Source organism: Bombyx mandarina, chromosome 07 (assembly GCF_030267445.1).
Source record: "Bombyx mandarina strain Sakado chromosome 07, ASM3026744v2".
Classification (NCBI taxonomy): Eukaryota; Metazoa; Arthropoda; class Insecta; order Lepidoptera; family Bombycidae; genus Bombyx; species Bombyx mandarina.
Window position 1 is genome coordinate 6,740,249 of NC_143214.1, and position 26,647 is coordinate 6,766,895.

Genomic DNA, 26,647 nt, shown 5'->3' on the forward strand with positions numbered 1-26,647 from the left:
AGCTCAAGTAAAGGGAAGTCTGAAAATGATACACATATTCGTATCTTAATTCAATATTGAATTCATTCGTGATTCAAAAGGTTACTTTTGAGGGTAAAGCCCTTTCGATGGTCACGTAGTAAATGTTTGGAAGGTCGTTTTTTTTTTCGAACGACAAATTCATGTTTTTTTTTTCTATAATACAAAATATGAATGCTGAAATGGCGCATGATAGCAATAAGTATTGTTTTTCGTTTAAAAATAAAATGTTTGTATAATACATATATAATGGTTTTTCGCGCAATTTTTCGTTTTAAGCGCAATTATGGAATAAAAAAAATTGTAAAATTTAAAAACCAGTCTACTTTGGGAGAAGGATACGGGTTTGTACAAATGCAGATATTTTGAGTTCGTGATCCAACCGTTTCTTCCAAAATCAAGATCCGAGAGAGAAGAACGAAGTGAAATTACGGAAACTTGTCTTTTTAATTCGTTGCCACTTTCCATTTTTAATCCACTTGTCGACTTTACCTATATCCATCCACAAATTTTATTAATGGATATAAATCACTTTACAGACAATTTTAATATATATGATTTCGCAAAACGATTGATTTATCAGAGCGTATTTACTGTTGAATTATTATTTAATGACGAAGCAAATAAATATACGTAACGTTTCATTGTCCCATCAAATTTACAATCACTAAGTTCCATATTTAGAACGCGCTCGATTCGATTTTGACCCGAGAACCAGTCTAGTTGTTTGCAAACCGAACAAAATAATCTTTGGATCGTGTGATAGAGTATAATTGCCACAAGAGGACGGGACGCGAAAGCTCATAACAATAAAGAGTGAAGAGAGAAGTGAACTGCAATCAATCTATATAGTCGCAAGCAACATCCGCTTATTTGTTTGTGTGTTGTTTGGTCTCACCAAATTTGTTTATGTCGCCATGAGATTGAATAAAAGACGGCGTTTAGTTTTATTATATGAATACCAAACAATCGTAGGAGCTGTTTAAATTTTAGAAGTAGATGAATATTTTATTTTTGGATGGCAAATGAAGCGGCAATCGGTTAACGCCATTGAACTAAATATATTACTGGCGTAGTAACTACGTGGTAGTAGTACTTCAATGGTTGACGCACAGGAAACTAATATACAGCGGTAAGTGCGGCGGGAATCAGCTAAGTTATTGAAGTAAGCGATGAACTGTGTGAACTGGCCTCGATAAATGCGGAAGAGCCGTATCAGCTTGCAGCATGCGCTTTCAGCTCATTCAAGACTCGCCTACACAACTAATCATCTTTATTTATTGTTAAATATTATCTTAACGGTTTTTGATTGAAAGGGATGCTTCTTATGTCTTATTTGTGTGTATACGTAAAAACGACAAAAATTAATGTTATCTTTGATGTGGCAATTTCAGTTAAAATTTTGAATTAGAAACAGAACAGGTAGCAAGAACATTTCGTTATTCATATTGAACATGAGCGGTGACGTCATAAGCCGCAATGCATATCGATTTTTATTTAACATCTATTTATTGATTGTCCACCAGATTTCAAGGGCTACTAGTTTCCTAATTCTGAAGGGATTCAAAATTATTATTTTTTACTGTTAATAGACAACACAACATGATATTAGGATAAAATATTTTTTGAAGCTGCGTCGACATCCCTGTAGTTGTAGAAAAAAGTCATTGACTGTTCAAGTTATTGTTGCATAAAATAAACATATTAAATCATTTGTTTGCACGGAGAAAAAAAGTCAATACATAATTCACGATAATAAAAAAAAATTACGACGTTGGAAAACCAGCGAAACTTGAAAGGTTCTAATAAAATAAATTGTGAGATAATGAATTATATTATATAAATAAATTATGATTTTAAGAGGGGTTAACAGTTGAATGTATAAATTATTCTCACAGAACCAGTGATTTGTCGATACAGTTTCTGTTGAATATGAAAGACGCTGATTAATTGCATCGAGTTACTTGCAATGTTGAAAACCTTGCCTGATGTGCCGGCTACAACTGTGCAAAGTTTCATGTCGATTAGTTAAACGACGCACGAAACCACTCAACACGATCAAACATGCAAACATGATATATAATATGAAGTAAATTAAAAAAACCTCAATGTACTGTTTTATTTATGTAATATTATTAGTATTAGTAGAGGCCGACTATTACCTGACGTTTTCTTGGCTTTTATTTTATTTTATTTTTTATTGCTTAGATGGGTGGACGAGCTCACAGCCCACCTGGTGTTGTGGTTACTGGAGCCCATAGACATCTACAACGTAAATGCGTCACCCACCTTGAGATATAAGTTTTATGGTCTCAGTATAGTTACAACGGCTGCCCCACCCTTCAAACCGAAACGCATTATTGCTTCACGGCAGAAATAGGCGGGGCGGTGGTACCTACCCGCGCGTACTCACAAGAGGTCCTACCGCCAGTAATGAACCTTTTTTTTGACTAATCCTTTGAATTGGAATGGCTTATTGATGGCTAATAAAACAATACACTACCCACTACTAGATGCGTACGAATCTATGAAAAAAACACAATTTCCTCGGGATAAGTGGTTTTTTTCTGAAGCGCATATGCAAATTTCAAGATAATCGCTGAGTAGTTAAGACGTAGAAGCGTTTCAAAACAAAAACTCACTTTCGCATTTATAATTTGGTGTGGATTTACTGTATATATTGTACATAGCAGTTATAAAAATATAATTCTACTTTGTACAAAAGATCATTTTAAGCGTCAGGAATCAATATATTAATACGTGAAGCCAAAACTTTGTACCCCTTTTTACGAAAATTACGCAGACGGAGGGGTATGAAATTTCCCACACTTATTGAAAATATAGAGAAGGAGTGCAGAATGATAATATTTTTTATTATTACTTTTGCATAAAAAATACATTAAATCAATAAAAATAAACATTACCACACTACCATGTATTTGACTCAACACACATATATTTAAATACTCTTTGTTTATTGTCAAACTTTTGTTATTGTTTAAAGTCTGTGGTCAAATTGAGGAGAATAGATTAATATTGTTTGTCTTTAATATTATTTGTCTATAGTATAGTCTTGGCGAAATTTGTGATTATAGAAGTAATAGTGTGCGTGACAATAGAATCAATAATAATTAATTATAGTCGAATTTTGACTACTGGGGGACCACTAGTACTACATATTAATTGTTTGTAAGTATATTTCTGACATAATAAAATGAATGATCCGCTCTTCTGATGTCCCGATTTAATGACTGTATATAGCAGACGCAGACGTAATGCTAGAAAGATATTGTTGATAGCTTATCTGTCTAAGGAAAGTGCTCCCAAAATAAAATAATCAATAAAAATCGTCGTAGGCGTTGGATATGACGTCCGCTGCATTGGGATGTAGCGTTGCATCGGTGTTCGAATTCCAATGGCAGGTACCAATTTTCCCAATGTGAAATACGTACTTAACAAATGTTCACGATTGACTTCTACGGTGAAGGAATAACATCGTGTAATAAAAACCAAACCCGCAAAGGAGACTGAAACGATTACATACATTTTTGGGCCCGAATGTAACGTGATGAAACTAATATGAATTAATAGATTCAGATTTATCAGTACCTTGCTGAAAATTATAAAAGTTTTCTCAATCTGAGAGCCGAGTTAATAAAGATTTAGTAAAAGTTAGGTTATGTTACAATCTCTTTAAAAGAGCTGAATAATAACTTATTTAAGCTTAAGTAAATGTTTATTATATCCATTGGATAATCTTTTAAATGTCATATTATGAATGAATATCAATGATATATATCAGGTATGGAATATGGAATTGCTATCCCACAATTCACACAGCAATCCATAATTTCAACAGTATCCAATGCAACAATTTCAAGTCAAACGTGTGAGCGATCTTCGGTGTCCAGTGTAGAAGCAATTGTCGTACAAGGCTGGCAGAGTTGGAATCTGTAATAATAAAGCAGTGATCGTTGAAAATATAAAAACAGCCCGATAGATACACACTCAAAATGCGTCGAAGATACAAAACGAGTAGAGCAGAAAAAACCAACAAGCGCCAAAAAATAATTGTATAATCTATGAACAAACGTCATGTCAGCTTACTGTCAAAGCTGTCATCAAAAATACAATCGATTTTAATCGATTTGAAATCGATAATCATATTACTTTGCTAAGTAATAATAGACTTTTCTTCATTTATGTATATAATCGCAATTAAATCCGGCGCATACCGCACTTGTATACAACAAATATAAATCGCTCATTTAATTACTTTGCATTAATTACCTAGTGCAATGTTTTTCTTTTTATAATCCTGTAATCGATTAATTAAATCAATCACACCGTTATACCGACAAATACTAACTTTCTCATTTTTCTCCGGTCCCAGAAAGAGGATTGAGGTGATTTTTTATATTCTTATATAAAAAAATATGACAAATTTTTTAGACTACATTCCAAGTTATTACATTTTTGGCCCACGACTTTCCGTCTCCATTATAATTTGCGTAATCGGTTACTGGTGGCAGGACATTTTATGAGTCCGCACCACTTTGCCTATTTCTGCCGTGAAGCATTAATGCGTTTCGGTTTGAAGGGCGGGGCAGCCGTTGTACTTTTATTATTCGTCGTGTCTTTCAGTTGATCTTTAGGAACAATTTAATTTAATTAGTAGTGAGAAAAGTCAATACGTAATTAATTTATTTATCTGTATTTATTTATACAAAACAAATAGGTGCGTTCGTGTATCCTAACGATAACATTGGCGTCTAGACACCTGAGAGAGTCAGTACCTATCTAGAAGTGCTCTCTGTGAATATAATGTCAAATATTTGTCGTATCGGTGTGTGATAGAAAAATAATTAAAAACAAATAATGAAGTCACTCAGTCGATTTTTTATCGCTGAATTATGACGATATGCAGGGTGCCCTTTTACTAAAGTCGTCGTGGTCTAAAATATCTTAAGCGAAATATTCTCGTAACAATTGATGCGACTATACCATTGTTCAAGGTAAATGCAGGCAGGTACATTTTTTTCAAGAAGCATACCTATATATACCTTAATATGTGTTTACGAATGACTTCCACGATGAACTATTTGTATCAAAATCAAACCTTCAAATATATGCCGAATTAATGGCGGCTCGACATAGTGTATGCACTGACACGGTGGTGTTACCACCACTGTTATTACAAAGCAATCTTGCATTCCAGTTTGAAGTGTGGGCTAGCCATTATAAATTCGATGTTGTGTCTTAACGGCTTCCGCGTTGTGATACCTATGGACTCCGGTGTCCGGCTACTGGTGACAGAAACTCTTTTGATTACTGGTGGTAGGATCTGTTGTGAGTCCGCGCGGGTAGGTACTACCACCCTGCTTATTTCTGCCGTGAAGCAGTATTGCGTTTCGGTTTGATGGGTGTGGCAGCCGTTGTAACTATACTTGAGACCTTAAAATTTATACCTCAAGATGCGTGGCGTATTTACGTTGTAGATGTCTATGGACTTCAGTAACCACTTAACACCAGGTGGGCTGTGAGCTCGTCCACCCATTTAAGCAATAAATAAAAAAAAGTCCATTCAGAACATTGTTAATGGAGAGTAAGCACATGATGCACACGGCACTTCTTAATTACATCTGACATTTCCATTGTAAGCGATAAGAGCTCCTGTATTTACGGATAGGCTGATGCACCACCGCCCTAGAGCAATTAGGTATACGCGAGTAACTCATCAACGGCATCCCAATGGAACGCCACTAGGCTTTTATATACAGACTTATATGACCAAATATCAAATAGCCAAAGGAAACGCCAAAAACCTAAGAGATAGATAGATAGATATCAAATAGCCCAATATCAATAAAGTATTTTACCTTTCGAAGTTTGTCTTTTCACACTTTTCGTGGATACTTTAAGGATTTTCACCGCAAAAAAGGTGTTTATTGATTGATTGAGTGATTTTGACGTGCTGCAGATACGCATGTAAAGCATTATGATTGTAATTCGCGGTCAAGAGATCCGTAAAGCCTTTCGATCTTTAGACGTAGTTAAACTTTTAAAAGTAGTAATATAATAGAAAAAAATATATCCTTTATAAAATATGTTAAATTTATTTTCTAATGATTGATCCTCAACACAGATTTTCCACTTTTATGAAAAATCTAATTTAATTTGTCTTTTAATTACTGAAAAACGGTTGCTACATGACCAACCTGATCTAATTCACTTTTGTAAGATATAGCATGACGCAATATTGTATTTTGATTTTAAATGTCATGAAAATTAAAAAAAAATTGAGTTATTTAATCGTTTCTTGCGTATATTATTAATTTTAATAAAACGGTAGACTAATTTATCGAACAAAAACCAAAGTAGCCCCAAATATTACGAGGTTTTTGACCTAAGTAACTTTATTCGAAACACGATTTAGATAATGTGACCATAAATATATGCTGTATCAAAACTATTCGCTCTTAAAAGATAACCCTCACATTTTAATTACATTGTTTTTTAATGTTGTTAGAATAAATTCTGGGGCTCATTGGCTTTTACAACGATCTTGAAATATTACGAGTAAACGAATCACGTGTTTGTGTTTCTAACTAATTAATATTGAAAATATTTGACATTTTTCTCGTTTAGGAACAATTTATTTTAATGCAATTACCAACCGCTTCCCTTCTTTGCTTATGGAGATTAATAATTGATTAGTAGATTAAGATTTATTGTGTGATGAAGAATCGGTGTAGCTTGAACTAATGCTTTTTTACCAAAAACAATGCAAGGGACCCATTACCGAGCATCACGTAATACCTTAACATAAGCGAGAAATACATAAAATATTCTCATTTAAAATATATTAAGCAACAATAAAATACGCTAGACCAAACTATAAATATTAATTTTAACAATATTAATTGATAGGCAAATTTCGTTCTATTAATTTTTGACGTATTGAATTTAAAATCTTGACTGGTGGTAATATCCTCTTGTGAGTCCACACGGGTAGGTATCAATCACCACTCTGCTTATTTCTGCCGTGAAGCAGTAATCCGTTTCGGTTTGAAGGGTGGGGCAGCCGTTGTAACTATATTGAGACCTTAGAACTTATATCTCAAGGTGGGTGGCGGCATTTACATTGTCGCTATCTATGGGCCCGGTAACTACTTAACACCAGGTGGGCCATAAGCTCATCCACCTATGTAAGCAAAAAAAACATAATATTACTTTGGGTGTTTATGTCGTGTATTTTATTGAGAAATACTTCCGAAGACTTGTTGATGACACCTTCAACTACTTTTTGTCATTGCAAAACTAAGTCGAGAAGAAGTAGAGAAAGGGGACTGAAACGATTACATACATTTTTGGGCCCGAATGTAACGTGATGAAACTAATATGAATTAATAGATTCAGATTTATCAGTACCTTGCTGAAAATTATAAAAGTTTTCTCAATCTGAGAGCCGAGTTAATAAAGATTTAGTAAAAGTTAGGTTATGTTACAATCTCTTTAAAATAGCTGAATAATAACTTATTTAAGCTTAAGTAAATGTTTATTATATCCATTGGATAATCTTTTAAATGTCATATTATGAATGAATATCAATGATATATATCAGGTATGGAATATGGAATTGCTATCCCACAATTCACACAGCGATCCATAATTTCAACAGTATCCAATGCAACAATTTCAAGTCAAACATGTGAGCGATCTTCGGTGTCCAGTGTAGAAGCAATTGTCGTACAAGGCTGGCAGAGTTGGAATCTGTAATAATAAAGCAGTGATCGTTGAAAATATAAAAACAGCCCGATAGATACACACTCAAAATGCGTCGAAGATACAAAACGAGTAGAGCAGAAAAAACCAACAAGCGCCAAAAAATAATTGTATAATCTATGAACAAACGTCATGTCAGCTTACTGTCAAAGCTGTCATCAAAAATACAATCGATTTTAATCGATTTGAAATCGATAATCATATTACTTTGCTAAGTAATAATAGACTTTTTCTTCATTTATGTATATAATCGCAATTAAATCCGGCGCATACCGCACTTGTATACAACAAATATAAATCGCTCATTTAATTACTTTGCATTAATTACCTAGTGCAATGTTTTTCTTTTTATAATCCTGTAATCGATTAATTAAATCAATCACACCGTTATACCGACAAATACTAACTTTCTCATTTTTCTCCGGTCCCAGAAAGAGGATTGAGGTGATTTTTTATATTCTTATATAAAAAAATATGACAAATTTTTTAGACTACATTCCAAGTTATTACATTTTTGGCCCACGACTTTCCGTCTCCTTTTTGTCAATGATGGGAAATGGCATGGCTTTGCCCGTAACTTTACTGTTTGGTGTTCATAAAGATGATCGATCTGACAATCACTCGACTGTCAGAAAAAAGAAAGAGAGAGAGATAATACACTATAGCCAAGCCAGAACATAATTAAAATTTAAAAAAAAATACAGTCGACGAGCAGATATAGTGTACAATCGGCGGTCTTATCACTGAAAGCGATCTCTTCCAGACAACCGTTTTATTTACAGAAATTCTGAAAAGATAAAGACACAGCAAGTATGTTGCAGTGTACTATTAACAATATATTGTTAAGGAAAATACATACATATAATAAATATATTTAAGTATACCGTTTGCATATAATATGAAATCACTATACGATTTATATAACAATATACTTAAATAGTAATATCTATATATTAATACGTGAAGCAAAAATTTTGTACCCCTTTTTACGAAAATTGCGCGGACGGAGGAGTAAGAAATTTCCTAAACTTATAGAGAGATAGCCTGCCGACCGAGAAGGCTGGTGGTCGTGGCGCCGACGACCGCCAGTCCGGCGTCCCGAGGGGGAGGGTGATGGGAGAGATGTGCTCCGCACTAAACGCTTCCCTTACCCCCTTTGCCTTTTCATGAGTTCTGTCTCATGCGAGGTTTGGACGTTGGTTGTTGAGCGACAGGAGGTTGTAGTCAGTTCGACTCTGACATGCCCCGCCCTCCATCCCCAGTGGAGGGGGGAAGGCCGACGATTTCCTCCTGTCCAAAAAAAAACACTTGTAGAGAATGTAGAGAGAGAGTGCAGGATGCTAAATTTTTTTTAAATTATGCATAAAAAATACATTGAATCAATAATAAAAAAAATACACACACTACCATGTATTACACAACACATATAATATAATAATATACTCTTTGTTTATTGTCAAACTTTTCTTATTGCTTATAGTCTGTGGTGAAATTGAGAATAGATTAATATTGTTTGTCTTTAATATTATTTGTCTAAGCGTAGTCTTGGTCCCATCGTGTTGCTGGATGAGGTGGGCAAGCTGCTGGAACGCATTCTGGCGGCCCGCATCATTCAGCATCTGGTCGGGGTGGGACCCGATCTGTCGGCGGAGCAGTATGGCTTTCGGGAGGGCCGCTCAACGGTGGACGCGATCCTTCGCGTACGGGCTCTCTCGGAAGAAGCCGTCTCCAGGGGTGGGGTGGCCTTGGCGGTGTCGCTCGACATCGCCAATGCGTTTAACACCCTGCCCTGGTCCGTGATAGGGGGGGCACTGGAAAGACACGGAGTGCCTCTCTACCTTCGCCGACTGGTGGGTTCCTACTTGGAGGACAGATCGGTCACGTGTACCGGACACGGTGGGATCGTACACAGGTTCCCGGTCGTGCGCGGTGTTCCACAGGGGTCGGTGCTTGGCCCCCTTTTGTGGAATATCGGGTATGACTGGGTACTGAGGGGTGCCCTCCTCCCGGGCCTAAGCGTAATCTGTTACGCAGACGACACGCTGGTCGTGGCCCGGGGGGGGAGTTTTGCTGAGTCTGCTCGTCTTGCCACCGCTGGGGTGGCGCATGTCGTCGGCAAAATCAGGAGACTGGGCCTCGACGTGGCGCTCAGTAAATCCGAGGCCATGTGGTTCCACAGGCCCCGGAGAGTGCCACCTGTCGATGCCCATATCATGGTTGGAGGCGTCCGTATCGAGGTCGGGGTGCAGTTGAAGTACCTCGGCCTCATTCTGGACAGTCGTTGGACCTTCCGTGCTCACTTTCAGAACCTGGTCCCTCGTTTGTTGGGGGTGGCCGGCGCGTTAAGCCGGCTTCTGCCCAACGTGGGGGGGCCTGACCAGGTGACGCGCCGTCTCTATACGGGGGTGGTGCGATCAATGGCCCTATACGGGGCGCCCGTGTGGGGCCAGTCCCTGGCCATGGGGGTAGCGAAGCTGCTGCAACGGCCGCAACGCACCATCGCGGTCAGGGTCATCCGTGGCTATCGCACCATCTCCTTCGAGGCGGCGTGTGTACTGGCTGGGACGCCGCCTTGGGTCCTGGAGGCGGAGGCGCTCGCCGCTGACTATCAGTGGCGGGCTGACCTTCGTGCCCGGGGCATGGCACGTCCCAGCCCCAGTGTGGTCAGAGCGCGGAGGGCCCAATCTCGGCGGTCCGTGCTGGAGTCATGGTCCAGACGGCTGGCCGATCCTTCGGCTGGTCGTAGGACCGTCGAGGCGATTCGCCCGGTTCTTGTGAACTGGGTGAATCGTGACAGAGGACGCCTCACTTTCCGGCTCACGCAGGTGCTCACTGGGCATGGTTGCTTCGGTGAGTTCCTGCACCGGATCGGAGCCGAGCCGACGGCAGAGTGCCACCATTGTGGTTGCGACTTGGACACGGCGGAGCACACGCTCGTCGCCTGCCCCGCATGGGAGGGGTGGCGCCGTGTCCTCGTCGCAAAAATAGGAAACGACTTGTCGTTGCCGAGTGTTGTGGCATCGATGCTCGGTGACGACGAGTCGTGGAAGGCGATGCTCGACTTCTGCGAGTGCACCATCTCGCAGAAGGAGGCGGCGGGGCGCGTGAGAGACGCACAGGCCCGCCGCCGTCGAGCGGGGGCCAGGGAGGCGGATCTCGCCCAAGCCCTGGCCCTCTAAGTGTTTCGGGTCTCCCTCACATGTCGGCCTGGGGACCGGCGAAGGGGGCCTAAGAAGACGACGTGCAAGCTGCTCTGCACGCGTTTTATGCATGAGCATCCGGGTGATGGAAGGCCGGCTATCCTCAACCCACGCTGGTTCTGACCCAGCGGGGTATTCCGTAGGATAGACCATTCTAACCGGTGCCATCTAGGCGGGCTTCGGATAGCCTGCCGACCGAGAGGGCTGGTGGTCGTGGCGCCGACGACCGCCAGTCCGGCGTCCCGAGGGGGAGGGTGATGGGAGAGATGTGCTCCGCACTAAACGCTTCACTTTCCCCCCCTTGCCTTTTCATGAGTTTTGTCTCATGCGAGGTTTGGACGTTGGTTGTTGAGAGACAGGAGGTTTTAGTCGGTTCGACTCCGACATGCCCCGCCCTCCATCCCCAGTGAAGGGCGGAAGTCCGGCGATTTCCTCCTGACAAAAAAAAAAAAAAAAAAAAAAAAAAAAAAAAAAAAAAAAAAAAAAAAAAAAAAAAAAAAAAAAAAAAAAAAAAAAAAAAAAAAAAAAATTGTCTTGGCGAAATCTGTGATTAGAGAAGTATAATAAATAGTCTTTGACAAACTTTGATAATGTTCAAACTTATAATGTTCAATTAATTATAGTCGAATTTCGACTACTGAAGGACCTCTAGGACTATTTATAATACTTCCGATTATCTCGGAAACAAATACTAAAAAGTCGAAATATATGCATTGCTCACCCCTTTTTTAAGAGTTTCAATGTGATTCCGTTAATCTTCCGTTCTCGTTAAATTTTAATATCAAAATACAAATTCGTTACTAAAGAAAAAACATTAATTAAATTTGTCAACGTGCTGTCGTAAGATAACTATCAATGTGTGTAATATTATTACATTCAATCGAAAAAGTCAATTGTACGCGACTGTTTACTGTATCTGATATAATATTTGGGTCTAGGTTCATTATCTAGACTGTTCACAACTAGGCCAATGCATGCGTCGTTCCACATTGCTAGTAAAATAAACATATTTGTAAATTAATTGACGGAATGCATATTCAAAAGCAATCGTTGATAACATCCCGTTATCCCCTTACTACTCGACAACAAGCAATTAGGTCAAGAATCTTGTGGTCGCCGCCAGCAGTTTAGTTAAATGAACCGCATTATCAGCCACCAAGCAATACATTCAATTGAATGCGTTATTATTTTGAGTGGTGCGTGAGGTCACACGCCCTTGGGGGATCGTTTACCGAATGTAGAGCAGGAGACGTAGTAAAATATAGTACAAGGATTGCATTGTTTATTTATTTCTTATCTTATCTCCGATATCTTGCTAGTCATGTTTTGTGACGGTTCTTTGTTGGATTGTCCTTCAACTTGCTTTAAGTTCATTCAACATAATTACAAGTATATCTACACTCGAGCGTTGTTGCATAGTTAACTGATTTGTAATTCAAATGTACTATATTGGCATGCTCCAGCAATTTTGTTGAAACTCATTAGTTAATACGATTAAATAAATTTTGTAGAAACAAGGACGGTCCTGAGAAAAGTAAAACTGGGTAATAATGTTTTGGCAAACAAAGATTTATTATTATTAAATAACACAGGAAACAAAATGCGCAAACAGATTAATATACAAGAGTACCAATAAACTATATTCGGAATGGAATTAATATAGGTGAGGTGTAATGATTGTAGAAAATAATAATTAAGTATGGGATTGCTATAGGCATGACTTCAACAGTGAACGTATCATATTTAATACCATGTAGTGGTGCTTGGTGACAAACTGTATTATCTGTAAATACCCACAAAGCTGTTCAAATAAAAATTTTACTATTTCGATGAGCTAAAAATAAATATTATGTTTTATTCTCGTGCTTGCTTATTTTACAATGTCTTTAAAGTACTCTGTCCAGGAAGCAAACTAAAGATGATAAGAAAAAGCCGAAAAGTTCGTAAACGGAAACACAAATTCGCTCGGTCATATTCAAGAAATTAAAATAGTGATATCACACATGTTTCGATGTTTAGGAGCTTTCGTTATTATGTGCTTCCAAAACATTGTCAAAGATAACCAACAATTGAGGTAATTTAGACAAAATTCTGCTATAATATAAGGATCCAATTAAAGTACTGGTGGTAGGACCTCTTGTGAGTCCGCACGGGTAGGTACCACCGCCCTGCCTATTTCTGCCGTGAAGCAGTAATGCGTTTCGGTTTGAAGGGTGGAGCGGCCGTTGTAGCTATACTGAGATCTTAGAACTTATATCTCAAGGTGGGTGGCGGCATTTACGTTGTAGATGTCTAAGGGCTCCAGTAACCACTTAACAACAGGTGGGCTGTGAGCTCGTCCACCCATCTAAGCAATAAAAAAAAGTAACTTTATTCTTATCATCATCAATTATTAACAAAATTTTATCAATCGTTTATTTAACAATCAAATCTAAAAATACCAATGCATACTTTTTATTCAGTCAATAATACATTGTAACATACGAGAGCTAACAATAAGTAGCTCAGTGTGTCGTCTCCTCATTAAAACTAAGTCTGGTCACGGTTGACTGCTTTTGTACTAGTTCCAGTTAAAATACAACTTTTTTGCCAGGGTCACATGGCTGGTAGTCCATTTTAAGTTAAGAATATTCCTGTTGAAAAACTCGACTTTGGTCCGTTAATAGAAAAATGCTAAGTGACGGTATGGTTCAGGTCCTCAACCTGTATAGTCGGTATTTTGTCTTATTCCCTGAAGTCACGATAGGATAAGACGCAAAATACACACCGATAAATTATTTGTGACTTGCGATATTATCGAAATAATGTGAAATACTGTCTACTAAAATTTAATGTTACTGTATTTATCAACAGTAACCATGAGCCGGTGAATCCTTGCAATTGCAACGGAGAAAGTATAAGTTTAATTGTGATAATGGACGAGTTTATTGCATGCATCACTCATTTAATACAATATTATTTATAGACCGTCCGAAATGTATTTTCTTAGTAAAATGCCAAGTGGTGACACTTTGTTTTCAAATTTTTTTACTTTTGTTCTACAAAATGTGTATTATATAATGAATGGGTTTTCGAGTTGTGTTATTTTATTGCTATTGTAATGTTTCGCTACAATTACCTTTTTAAAAAACATGGTATTATTATTTAGATAAAATAATAGAAAATCGGTTTCAATGTGTTCACACTTTTCGTGTGCAACTATAGTAAACTATTCTATTGTAGAACAAATAATAATTAAAATATCTACCATTTTTTTCATTAAACAAGAAGCCAAATATTACGTACAATCACCAGATGAGTCCTTAAAAAAGTTACCGTTAACGTTACGGATGTGTACAAGTGAAATGAACGGACCCGTTAATATGTTCACAAAAACTCGCACTACCGCTTTTCAAGATGCCAATGCCTGCGACTAGCCGCGTGTCAATTACTCACATATTTACCTGTCACCGAATGCAGTTAGACAGATCGGACGTTGACGTACGGTACGCGACGTCAACGGTGGTCGCTCGATCTTACATAACATACGGTTACGCAAAGCCAATGTCAAGAACACGTCACACGGCGTCGAATGTTGAGCAACCGTCGGTCCGGTGCGCACATATTAAATACTACATATTTAATTCAACGTATATTCGGCTATTTGCACTCGTCGACGCATGCAGGTCGACGACCGCTGTACTCGCACACGAAATAAAATTTGAACTTGTAAACATTACATTCAAGACTTATCAGAATTATTTACTTGGTTGATAAATAGCGATATGTTGTTCTGCGTCTCCTCGGTAACTCGCCAACTGTTTGACTAGGCGAAATTTGAACTTTAATGTAGTAACGAGTTTTATTTTTGCATTCACGTGACACGCATTCTTTTCACGTACATATTATTAAATAATAGTATATATTTAGTCTGTTCTAGAACAAACTGAATTACAAATTAATTACGACGTACTGTAATAGCTTAGATATAGTTTGAAATTAGACTAATTATTTTGATATTGCAATAAGACCGAGCCATATTGTGATGCAGAGTACATCTCCTCCTCTGCTGGACTGGTCGTGTGTGCCGACGCTGGTGCTCGCCGTGATCGCAGTGGTGGTAGCTGTAACCGCGTTGCTAACGAGAACATCGGATGCTAAGCACTCGTGTCGTCTACCCGGCCCTCAGCCTCTTCCCTTCCTGGGAACTAGGTGGCTATTCTGGAGTAGATACAAAATGAATAAGCTGCACGAGGCTTATGCAGGTATGAGAAAATTAATTTTTTTTTTGTTGCTTAGGTGGGTGGACAAGCTCACAGCCCACCTGGTGTTAAGTGGTTACTGGAGCCCATAGACGTTTAGGTACAACGTAAATGCACCACCCACCTTGAGATATAAGTTCTAAGGTCTCAGTATAGTTACAACGGCTGTCCCACCCTTTCAAACCGAAACGCATTACTGCTTCACGGCAGAAATAGGCAGGGTGGTGGTACCTACCCGCGCGGACTCACATGACGTCCTACCACCAGTAATTACGCAAATTATAATTTTGCGGGTTTGATTTTTACTACACGATGTTATTCCTTCACCGTGAAAGTCAATCGTGAACATTTGTTAAGTACGTATTAAGTGCGTACAACTAAACATAATTATTATATTATTATGATTTAAGAAATTCTGGCATGAAATAAGATTGGCAGCTCGTAAATTAAAACTATTTTAGGTACACTACATGCGGTACTTATTGATTATTGTGTAAGATAACAATGTGAGGTTTGCCCGCAGACATGTTCAAGCGTTATGGGCCAGTGTTCATGGAGACGACGCCAGGTGGTGTCGCCGTGGTGTCGATAGCCGAGCGGACTGCTCTTGAGGCCGTACTGCGTTCTCCTGCTAAGAAACCTTACCGTCCGCCCACTGAGATCGTGCAAATGTACCGCAGAAGCAGACCAGACAGATACGCATCAACTGGACTTGTCAATGAGTGAGTCAAATTGCGTAGATTTTAACGACTATTCCACGTTTCAGATCCGAACAGAAGAGGCTAGCTGGTCAGAACTGCGTAGGATATCGGAATCAACTTGTTTAGGCGCAAAATACCCCCTACCACCAGTAATAATTATGATTTAGGTAGAATTTTGTTAGGAAAAATAAGTATACAACAGAGGACATATTGCCTATAATAAAGTAAAATCAACGATTGTGGTTTTTTTATGAACATTACAGTAAAATTTGTTTTTATTCGCTATATTGCATTTTTCTGAAGTTCATTCACTGATTTTGTCAAAAAAACTGCTAATCCTTTTTAAGAGAACTTACTGCTTTGTTTATTAAATTCATTAGTTGTTTTCAATATTTCGAGCTATATTTGACCTTCGCTTTAGACTTTGGCAGGCTATCGATGGCTTTTTTTTATTTTTATTTCTTAGATGGGTGGACGAGCTCAAAGCCCACCTTTTTTTAAGTGGTTACTGGAGCCCATAGACATCCACAACGTAAATGCGCCACCCACCTTGAGATATAAGTTCTAAGGTCTCAAGTATAGTTACAACGGCTGCCCTACCCTTCAAACCGAAACGCATTACTACTTCACGGCAGAAATAGGCAGGGTGGTGGTACCCACCCGCGCGGACTCACAAGAGGTCCTACCACCAGTAAGTGGCTCTGCTATAAATGATTATTTGATGAATCTTATTCGATTGCGGATTTATTGCGAATCATTTTATTAGTGACTAGCGATCCGCCCTCGCTTCGCTTCGGAAACATTAAAAAACACATGAAACAAAAAAAAAAAAATTAAAAAAAAAAAAGTAGCCTATGTTCATCAGGGACAATGTCGGCTTCTAATGGAAAAAGAATTTTTCAAATCGGTCCAATAGTTTCGGAGCCTATTCGAAACAAACAAACAAACAAATCTTTCCTCTTTATAATATTATATTATGTATAGATTTTCTTTGAACGATAGACATAAAGTAGCATAGCACGTTTCATATTTACGAGGCAGATTTTGTTTTTATTTAAAAGAAAAATAGACTTTCTATAGAATAGATGTACAATATACATAATAAAATATGATACAGATAATTTCAAGTTTGAATTATATTATATTTTTTTCGCATAATAAATCGTGTTTCACAATCTAACTTCATTGTTTCGTTTTTTGCAGTTGTACTTGTGCAAAAATTCATAAGTGCTCGATATCTTAAAATCTTATTCATTCATCACAACAAACGTATGACCCTGAGACCAAACGAAAATTATGTACTTCTTGTGAGTATTCAAAGGAGGCCATAATGGTTTTTGACTAGCCTTTATATTTGCCGGTCACGTCTGTTACAGACATGGCTGCGCCGTGTCCATGCCGCGACCGTGCCAATAGTTTTTATACTAATGCTAACTTGGTATTTCCTGTCTGGTCTTTGTAATAAATAGATCATAAAATGTTACCAATTCTAGGAAGGTTACTGTATAATTAATTTACAAAAATTTAATGTAAAACTATAATTAATATCTTTATGTAATAGCTAAAAATTTAGTGTTCATAATTTGCAATGAATAATTTCAATTCGTTCGTTTTTATTTTTTATTATTTTCGAATGACATATTCGAAATATGAAATGTACTTAAATGACGTGGAAATGCAATAGAATTTCTGAATACTGTAAGGGCGTAAAGAATTAAAAATGAAGAGTATTGAAAACAGGCACAAGATTTTAATAAAACTGCAACGCGGAGTCCTTGTCTATGAATAATACTTAACTGTTTGTGACTAATTTCATGATAAAAAATAAACTACTTTTAATGTTTGTAATAAACAACTTCATCTAACTATGTATTGAAATAGCCAAAAATCGTTTGAACCTTCCAGGCAGGGAGAAAAATGGTACCACTTACGGCGCAACTTGACTACTGATCTAACGAGTCCACATACAATGCAAAATTTCCTTCCCCAATTGAACACCATCTCCGATGACTTCTTGGAGCTATTGAATATTTCTCGGCAGTCTGATGGCACAGTACACGCCTTTGAACAGCTGACAAACAGAATGGGTCTTGAATGTAAGTATTATTTACAGAAAAAATTGTGGAGGACAACTTAATTCATTGGAATGAAATATATTTTTAATATGCTTTTAAAAGCTTCAGATGTATGTATGTTAGTATGTAACGGAATCTTTGAACATGATTTTGACCCCCTTTAAAACGTCGGATTAACTCGAAATTTGGCATACCTATTAAGGACCAATGACAATTCAATATTTAAAACCAAAAAAATTGAAAAAATAGAAATTCAACTAAAAAATTAAAACTAAATAATAGTTAAAAAATACACTTTATATAAAATCCCACTAAAAAATAGAAAATAAATTTTAATAAATTTGAATTGAAAATAGTGTAAGAAAAAATGATTAATAAAATCATTTTTTACAATAGTACAAAAAGCGTGCGGTGCTTTTCAGGATATTATCAAAATAATCCTTCTACTCATATCTGTTTATAAAATATATAACTATTGATACCATGCATTTATTAAGATTTATTTTCTATTTTTTAGTGGGATTTTCTATAAAAGCGTAATTTTTTTTAGTTTTTTTAAACTATTATTTATTATGAAGCAGGAAGCGCCTTTATAACTTTAATCTTTGTGACTACAAAACGTGACAGTTCTTTTTTTTTGTATTTTTTTTTATTTATTTTTTCTGTAAATACACTAAAGTACACACACGCGACGCAGCTTAAACACGCATTGATGATACTAAGTATTATTTGCAATGCCCCGAGATTCGACAAATATACGAAATGAGGTTGATGAACCCGATAAGTTCTTTAATAAAATTCATGAATCGTCTTTATTCGTCACGCTTGAATGTGGTTCTTTTACTACATATCTTTATAACCTTCAGAATTAATATCGTCAGTGTTATAAGAACGAAAGATTAAGAAATATGTAAATGATATTTATATCGTTCTGACTCAAGGCTAAGGTCGACCCGTCTGTGTTGTAACTGCCGTTCCTAAAGTGGGTTTTTTTTTTTTTTTTTTTTTATGATTGAAGGATTACTGGTGGCCCGGAGGCCTTTCCAGTTTCACCAGGACAGGTGGGCGAGCAAAGGCTCAGCCAGGAGGGGTGGGATTTGCTAACAGCTACCCGAGCGCCTCCGAAGGAGACCTAACAGCTCAAGAGCAGCTGCTTCGCGAATGAATCTACTACCGGATCGGAATCGCGACCCGCTGAGAAGATCCGGCGAGAAACTCAGCGAGCTGATTCATGGGTTAGGTTGCACGGCGAACTCTTTGTCGAGTTCGACGAGTACGGTTACCGAGATCCCTAAGCCTGCTCCTAGAGCTGAAGGCGTCTAGTGCAAAGGTTATTGGATCTGAGGGATCCGTAAGGACGTGTCTAGGGCGTCGACGGTGACTGGCTCCTACATGATCAGGATTCGGGGAGTAGTCAGCGGCGGCTACGATAAGGCGATTATCATGACGCATAGCCTTATCGAAGTACCGTTCCGACGCTGACTTCATGTATTTCTGGATAGATTCGAGGCCCAGGTCGTCGTGTAGGTCAACGTTCCTCACGAACCACGGAGCTCCGACGGCTAACCTGCAAAAGCGGGATTGTAGAGATTGAAGGGTGTCTATGTGTGTGCGGGCCGCGTGAGCGAACACCACACTCGCGTAAGTCATGACGGGAGTGGGATATTCTTATCTCAACAAAAGCCCTGAAATATGACATTCGAAAAGACGACCACTAGATTAACATAATTATAGTGAACTTAACGGAAGACCTGTTTGTTGGCCTACTTTAACTAGGTTTAGAAGATACACTCGAAATATGGGCTTTCAATGCTATCTATTTATTTATACGAAGATAACGCTGGTTTATTGGGATCGAACTTGACGCGTCATTAAATTTAAGCATAAATAGAGCGTCGTTAATTGGAACGGTGTGAATGAATTAATATTAATTATAGCCTTGAATTTAACGTTCATAGAACTATTGAGCGACCTCGGTCACGGACAAGGAAATTCTATCAGAAATATCACGTTTGTTAAAATTAGTGCCGCTTATATTGGGAACGGGATCATTTTGTCTTTGCGCTCTTTTATGGAGACTATTAGGTATTATTGCCAAAATTGTGTAGGTGGATGTGCCGTTTATGAATATTTTATTCGCCAACTATTTAGACTATTTTATTTGAATTTACTTAGTCTGGCCATAAATACTGTTACAATTAAAAATAAACAAAATATTGCGTTTGAATTTGGAATCTGTCATTTTTATATGATTGCTCATTGGGTTTTCTTATTTTGGCGCCAATACATTGCACAATATTTTGCGATATTAAAATGGAGTGCGTTTAATAAAGAGAACCGAATCGCTGTGATTGCATTACACAAAGTAGGTATGGAGCCAAATGCAATTTTAAAAACTCTCCATACGCTTGGTATTAGTAAAATGTTTGTGTACCGTGCTATTAATAGGTGCAATGAGACCACCTCTGTTTCTGACCGAAAAAGATCTGGCCGTCCACGTAGTGTTCGTACGAAAAAGGTGGTCAAAGCAGTAAGGGAAAGAATTCGAAGAAATCCTGTCCGAAAGCAAAAGATTTTATCTCGGGAGATGAAGATAGCACCTAGAACCACGTCGCGTATTTTAAAAGATGACTTAGGACTTGCAGCCTATAAGAGACGTACTGGTCATTTCTTAACTGATAATTTAAAAGAGAATATGGTGGTAAAATCGAAACAACTACTGAAGTGGTACGCAAAGGGAGGTCATAGAAATTTTTTGTTTACGGATGAGAAATTTTTTACAATTGAGCAACATTTTAACAAACAAAATGACCGTATTTATGCTCAAAGCTCTAAGGAAGCTTCCCAATTAGTCGACAGAGTGCAACGTGGGCACTATCCGAGTTCAGTGATGGTTTGGTGGGGTATTAGCTATGAAGGAGTGACTGAGCTATACTTTTGTGAAAAAGGTATCAAAACATCGGCACAAGTGTATCAAGATACCATTCTTGAGAAGGTAGTGAAGCGCCTTAACAACGCCATGTTCAATAATCAAGAATAGTCCTTCCAGCAAGACTCGGCGCCAGGTCATAAAGCTCGGTCTACGCAGTCTTGGTTGGAAACGAACGTTTCGGACTTCATCAGAGCTGAAGGCTGGCCGTCGTCTAGTCCCGATTTTAATCCGCTGGATTATGATTTATGGTCAGTTTTAGAGAGTACGGCTTGCTCTAAGCGCCATGATAATTTGGAGTCCCTAAAACAATCCGTACGATTGACAGTGAACATTATTCCCATGGAAAGAGTGCGTGCTTCTATTGATAACTGGCCTCAACGTTTAAAGGACTGTATTGCAGCTAATGTAGACCACTTCGAATAAGCTTTTTATACTTTAAATTGTTTTATATTTATGTATTAAACTAACACACTGTAAAAGTAATAAATGTTATTTGCAATAGATTTATTTTTTATTTTTATTGTAACAGTATTTATGGCCAGACTAAGTAGATATAGTTTTATTTTTATTAAAGTAAGCACAAACATAGTTTATTTCGTAACGTTTCAGTTATAATATGTTCGGCATGCGTTATTAAGTTCCAAAGACATACTGCCACTAATTATTTTCAATGAAAATTGAATGACGTCATCATTTCTGCCAAGCTGTCCATCAACAGTTATCAAAGCATAAGTTGCATACAAAGTGAATTTTATGAACATAGAAATGCGTTTATGATAATAATGAAGTACGGCATAAGATAAGAAAATGTGGGTCAGATAGTGTAGAGCATCGTTAGGCCGTCGCGCCCGCAGTTTGCAAGGAATGCAACATTAGAAACGCACTTTGAAATTGCCAACAAATGAAATATAACGAGATACAATTAATATTCAGTTTTAATTAATTAATGAACTGAATTAAAGCACTTACATATTACATCATAATCAAGATTATTTATTAAGTTTATGAATAAATTAAAAATCATTTATTTGATATGGAATCGTCTGAAAATGTGTGTTATACTTAAAATATTCTAATTTCAAATCTGCGGAATATTTGCTTTTCGATATCATTTAATAGACACGTTTTATTTTTAATGCCATACACATGGTCGTTGTTTTGCTTATTCATATATGTTGGTACGTTTGTTTGTATTTTAATTAAAACATGAGGAAGGATTACTCTTTAAGTTATCACATACGCTTTCCTCGTTATAGATTTAGTTGAAGTTGAATTAAAATATTAATTTAAGTTTTTTAATTTAGATTTGTGAGATTATACAAGCCTTATGTTCGCTGGTTTTAAAATTTGAATTGGCGGAACAAAGAGGTCGAATCTTAGTTAAGTTGAGTTTATTATGTACCTACTAGTTGACCCGGCAGACTTTGTAGTGCCTCAATCGAGAAATAAAAGACCTAAGCTTTTGCATAAAATAAATTTAAAACAAACAAAAATAATCCGTCGGACGCGGGACACATCAAAGGGAAAACAAAATTGTTTTTTTTTTTCATAGAGGTTTTTTTTCAAAATTGTTATTATTTTTCATTTCGTAGATATTTTTTTTTCATGTTAGAGCATTTTCATATTTATCTACCTTTTAAACCTTCTCTGGACTTCCACAAATAATTCAAGACCAAAATCAGCCAAATCGGTCCAGCCGTTCTCGAGTTTTAGCGAGACTAACGAACAGCAATTCATTTTTATATATATAGATAGATTTGTGGTTGAATAAAAAATACAAATTGATTCTGATCGAATATATCAGAATTGTTTATTAAATAGAACGAGCAAAATCGTCTGAAAGCCATATGATAGCATGCGAAAACGGACAAGAGCTTATGTCGCAGTAACGATCAATGTTAATTTAATGCAACATGTCTAGACATTCCCAAATGGAATTTAGGGAGTGACGCGGAAAGGGGCTAATACATAACACGATGGAGGGTGTATGCGACAGCGTTTTATGTTTACGAGGGGGTTTGATGCTCTGTTCAATAAAAGTCTGGCGAAATATTTTTTAATAATAGTCTGGGCTTTTTTTACTTACAGACAGACATTCATGCAGCTTGCAAGCTTACTTTTAGGCAACTATACGTCGGCAATGCCATTTATTTTTTTATGTTTGCATAATACAAAGTTCACGTTGCTTATGGATACGGATAATACGCACTTTTGTATATGCAAAATATTGTCCTCTTAACCATTACAAGTTTGATCTCGATTTAAATAAAATAAAATTTTAAATGAAACAATAAAAATAAAACTACTATATTTAAAGTACTAACTAAAACGCGAAAAATAATAAGAAATTTTGCTCTTGTTCTTCATACCGTTATCCCACTATATGGGTACAGCGCAGTATATTATATTTTCACTATCAAATCATGGCGCATAATGATTTGGCAACATTTTTAAGACCGGGTTCCTGCTTGACATCGACCTTCCTTGGGAATGCTATCGTTGGCCTAAGAAGAGAAAAATACTTAATCGCCTTTTACGACACCCTCGGGAAGATATGTGTCGGTCCAATTATATTGTAATATAAATGTTATTTTAATGTTCAGAAAGACATTGCCGAAGGAGAATGTTTAAAATAAACACAAATGTTTTATTCTTTTTTTCGTGGATTTGTTCCTTTTACAGTTAAGACGAATCTTATAACTTGAAATTCGTCAAAAACGCGTAAGTCGTGCAAAATAACTAGACGATTATTAATCATTACCCGATGAGGGCAGTCTCGGATAAAAGACCATTTCTTTCATTCTAAGCATTTTTGTAGGTTATTTTTGTTTATTTCAAAAACACTGTTGAAGTGAAAACTTCTTTAGAATCGTTGTGATTTCAAACCGGATGCAACGGAAAAAACGACAGGTAAGAGACACAAATACAAAAATGTGTAGGATGAAGCCAGCAAAGAATTAGACAGAAATATACATACTATTTAATACAGCGCCATCTGTGAGATTTTTTAATACTAACGTGTGTATGAAAGCTCTTGTAGTGAATTTTACCTTAGGATTATACGTGAAATTAAAATATCAATTCACAGAGGGCGCTACCTTACAATTATTTACTAATGACAAAATTTTACATATACTTAAGACGTTTAGGATAATTGTATTTTAATTTTGGAAGGTTTCACTTCTACCACGTGTGAATTGCACACATTTTGTTTTTTTTATTTTCTTACGTGCAATAAATACTTTATTATACAGCGGTATGCGGTCTGATGCTGGGTTCAAGACTTGGGTTTCTCGAGCGATGGATGTCGGGACGTGCAATGGCTCTGGCTGCTGCTGTCAAGAATCACTTTCGAGCACAGAGGGACTCTTATTACGGTGCTCCGCTTTGGAAATTTGCTCCTACAGCGCTCTACAAGACATTCGTTAAAAGTGAGGAAACTATACACACGTAAGTGTCAAGAGTTAGTGTCTTATTTATGATTGTAGGAAGGTTGGTAGGCCGATGGTAGGCAGCGGCTTGGTTGGTAGGCAGCGGCTTGGTTGGTAGGCAGCGGCTTGACTCTGCCCCTGCCATTGCTGAAGTCCATGGGCGACGGTAACCACTCACCATCAGGTGGGCCGTATGCTCGTCTGCCTACAAGGGCAATAAAAAAATATCTCAATAATGTAATTACTAGTGGTAGGGCTTCTTCTCTAGTCTGTACGGGTAGGTACCACCACCCTGCCTGTTTCTGCCGTGAAGTAGTAATGCGTTTCGGTTTGTAGGATGGAGCAGCCGTTGTAACTATACTGATACCTTAGAACTCAGATCATAAAGTTGGTGGCGGCATTTACGTTGTATACGTCTATGGGCTCCATTAACCACTTAACACTAGATGGGCCGTGAGCTCGTCTACCCATCTAAGTAATAAATAAAAAGTGCACTGTGGTAAGTGGTTTTTGGAGTTTTAAAACCATTATTGCTCACGTCACGTATATAATATCAATTAATTGCTTAGAGGTGATACAGTGTGAATGTAATGTATTTCTTTTTTTTTTATCTATATTGCACCATATTCCTTACTCTTAGTACCACTTCGATAAAGCGGCACGACACGAGAACCCTCTCATCGTGGCCGCCGGTAACTACATTCCCGATCCTGCGGAAATAATGGAAAGCAGTCGACGTCGCCCAAAACACGTCATCTCGGATCCTCCAGATCCACTAACGGTGCTTTTAGGTACCTCAAACACCGGTCATCGTTCTCGTCGAACCCGTCGCTTGCGACGAAGGGCCCGACGAGTAAATTAACCCTCAGACATAGCCCACTGAGTTTCTCGCCGGATCTTCTCAGTGGGTCGCGTTTCCGATCCGGTGGTAGATTCTGCAAAGCACGGCTCTTGCTAGGGTTCGTTTTAGCAACGTCGTCAGGCTAGAGCCCCGTGAGCTCACCTACTAGTTAAGGTTACGCTGGAATAGCCTCTCAAGGCTACCAGCTTAGGTAGGAAAAAAAAAACTCTTATTACCCTCGGTTGGATCGGTATGCATGTTGCATCAATTTTGTAATTTGATTAACTTTTTAAAGACCAATTATTGGGCCTGGTATTAGTAAACCAGGATAGGAGTTAGTAAAACGATTGGGTTAGTTAATAAAGTAAGTATACAACTTCTATTGGGTGGTATATAGTAGTAATTAATGGCAGCCTGGAGATTTAGTCCAACTTGAGACGTACTTTCTAATCTTAATCTTGTTGGTGCTTTTTAAAATGAATTTGCAAATTTCGATGAATCCAAATTATGAATACTAAAAACTCACTTCAAAAGTCCTAAAGTTAAAAACGAAACCGCTTCGTTTTTGAAAATTGGTTTCGGTTGCTAAGCGCTAAAAAGGCAGACATTGTACGTATGTTACTTCTTCAATTTAACATGATTATTTATTTATATGTTTGGTTAGCACTAACATTGGACTGTTTGATCAGATTATATCTATTGCTTTTACTAAGAGTAATACGATTTGAAGGTTAAAAATTGCACATTATTTGCCTTTTTCTCGTGATAAATGTAAGCGAACTGTCGAATTTGAGTCATCTGATCAACTATGTTTGTTATCTGTTCGTTACATAATTTCTTGCCTCAGCAAGTAAGAGACATTGCATAAAACGAAAACCGTTGTTCCGGACAGGATAGTATCGGAGCTGATGGAGGAGGCAAAATCTAAAACCACTGGTATGGCCCAAGACGAGGCGATACAAGAGATTTTCCTCAAGATACTGGAAAATCCAGCACTGGACATGCGCGACAAGAAGGCTGCCATTATAGACTTCATAACTGCCGGTATTGAGACGGTAATTATTGTTGAATCGCTTTCTTGTCTTAAATATTGTTTGTCTTTATTAATATTTGTCTAAAGTGTAGTCTTGGCGAAATTGACAATAGAATCTTAATAGTGAACAAACTTCTAATCCCATTTTTTTTTATTGTCATGCATAATTTATTAACAAATATTCTAATAAAATTTCTTGTCTATTTTTTTTATTGATGGACGAACAATTTTATTGCATACTTGGTGTTAAGTCATTAGATCTCATAAACACGACAACGCGAAGGCCATCCTCCACCTTAATGTATGGTTCAAACACTCAATTTTATTGTTTAAAGATCGTTGCACTCTTCAAGCTAGAACGTATTACTGCTGTAATAATGCAAATTCGTA

At 37.5% G+C, this 26,647-nt stretch overlaps 1 protein-coding gene across 2 annotated transcripts in view; it reads left to right on the forward strand.

Annotated features, from left to right (window-relative positions):
- shd (cytochrome P450 family 24 subfamily A member shade) overlaps window positions 1-26,647 on the forward strand; it is a 48,322-nt gene that overhangs the window by 15,675 nt on the left and 6,000 nt on the right. The window contains exons 1-6 of one of the 2 annotated variants that reach the window (XM_089728647.1): window positions 14,525-14,596; window positions 15,034-15,247; window positions 15,768-15,966; window positions 17,851-18,041; window positions 24,207-24,402; window positions 26,117-26,279. In XM_089728647.1, the coding sequence (XP_089584773.1) occupies window positions 15,220-15,247; window positions 15,768-15,966; window positions 17,851-18,041; window positions 24,207-24,402; window positions 26,117-26,279 (777 nt within the window). In that variant the 5' untranslated portion in view covers window positions 14,525-14,596; window positions 15,034-15,219. Of the gene's footprint in view, window positions 1-14,524; window positions 14,597-15,033; window positions 15,248-15,767; window positions 15,967-17,850; window positions 18,042-24,206; window positions 24,403-26,116; window positions 26,280-26,647 lie in introns of those variants that run through there. The other variant, XM_028175198.2, reaches the window with a different exon arrangement.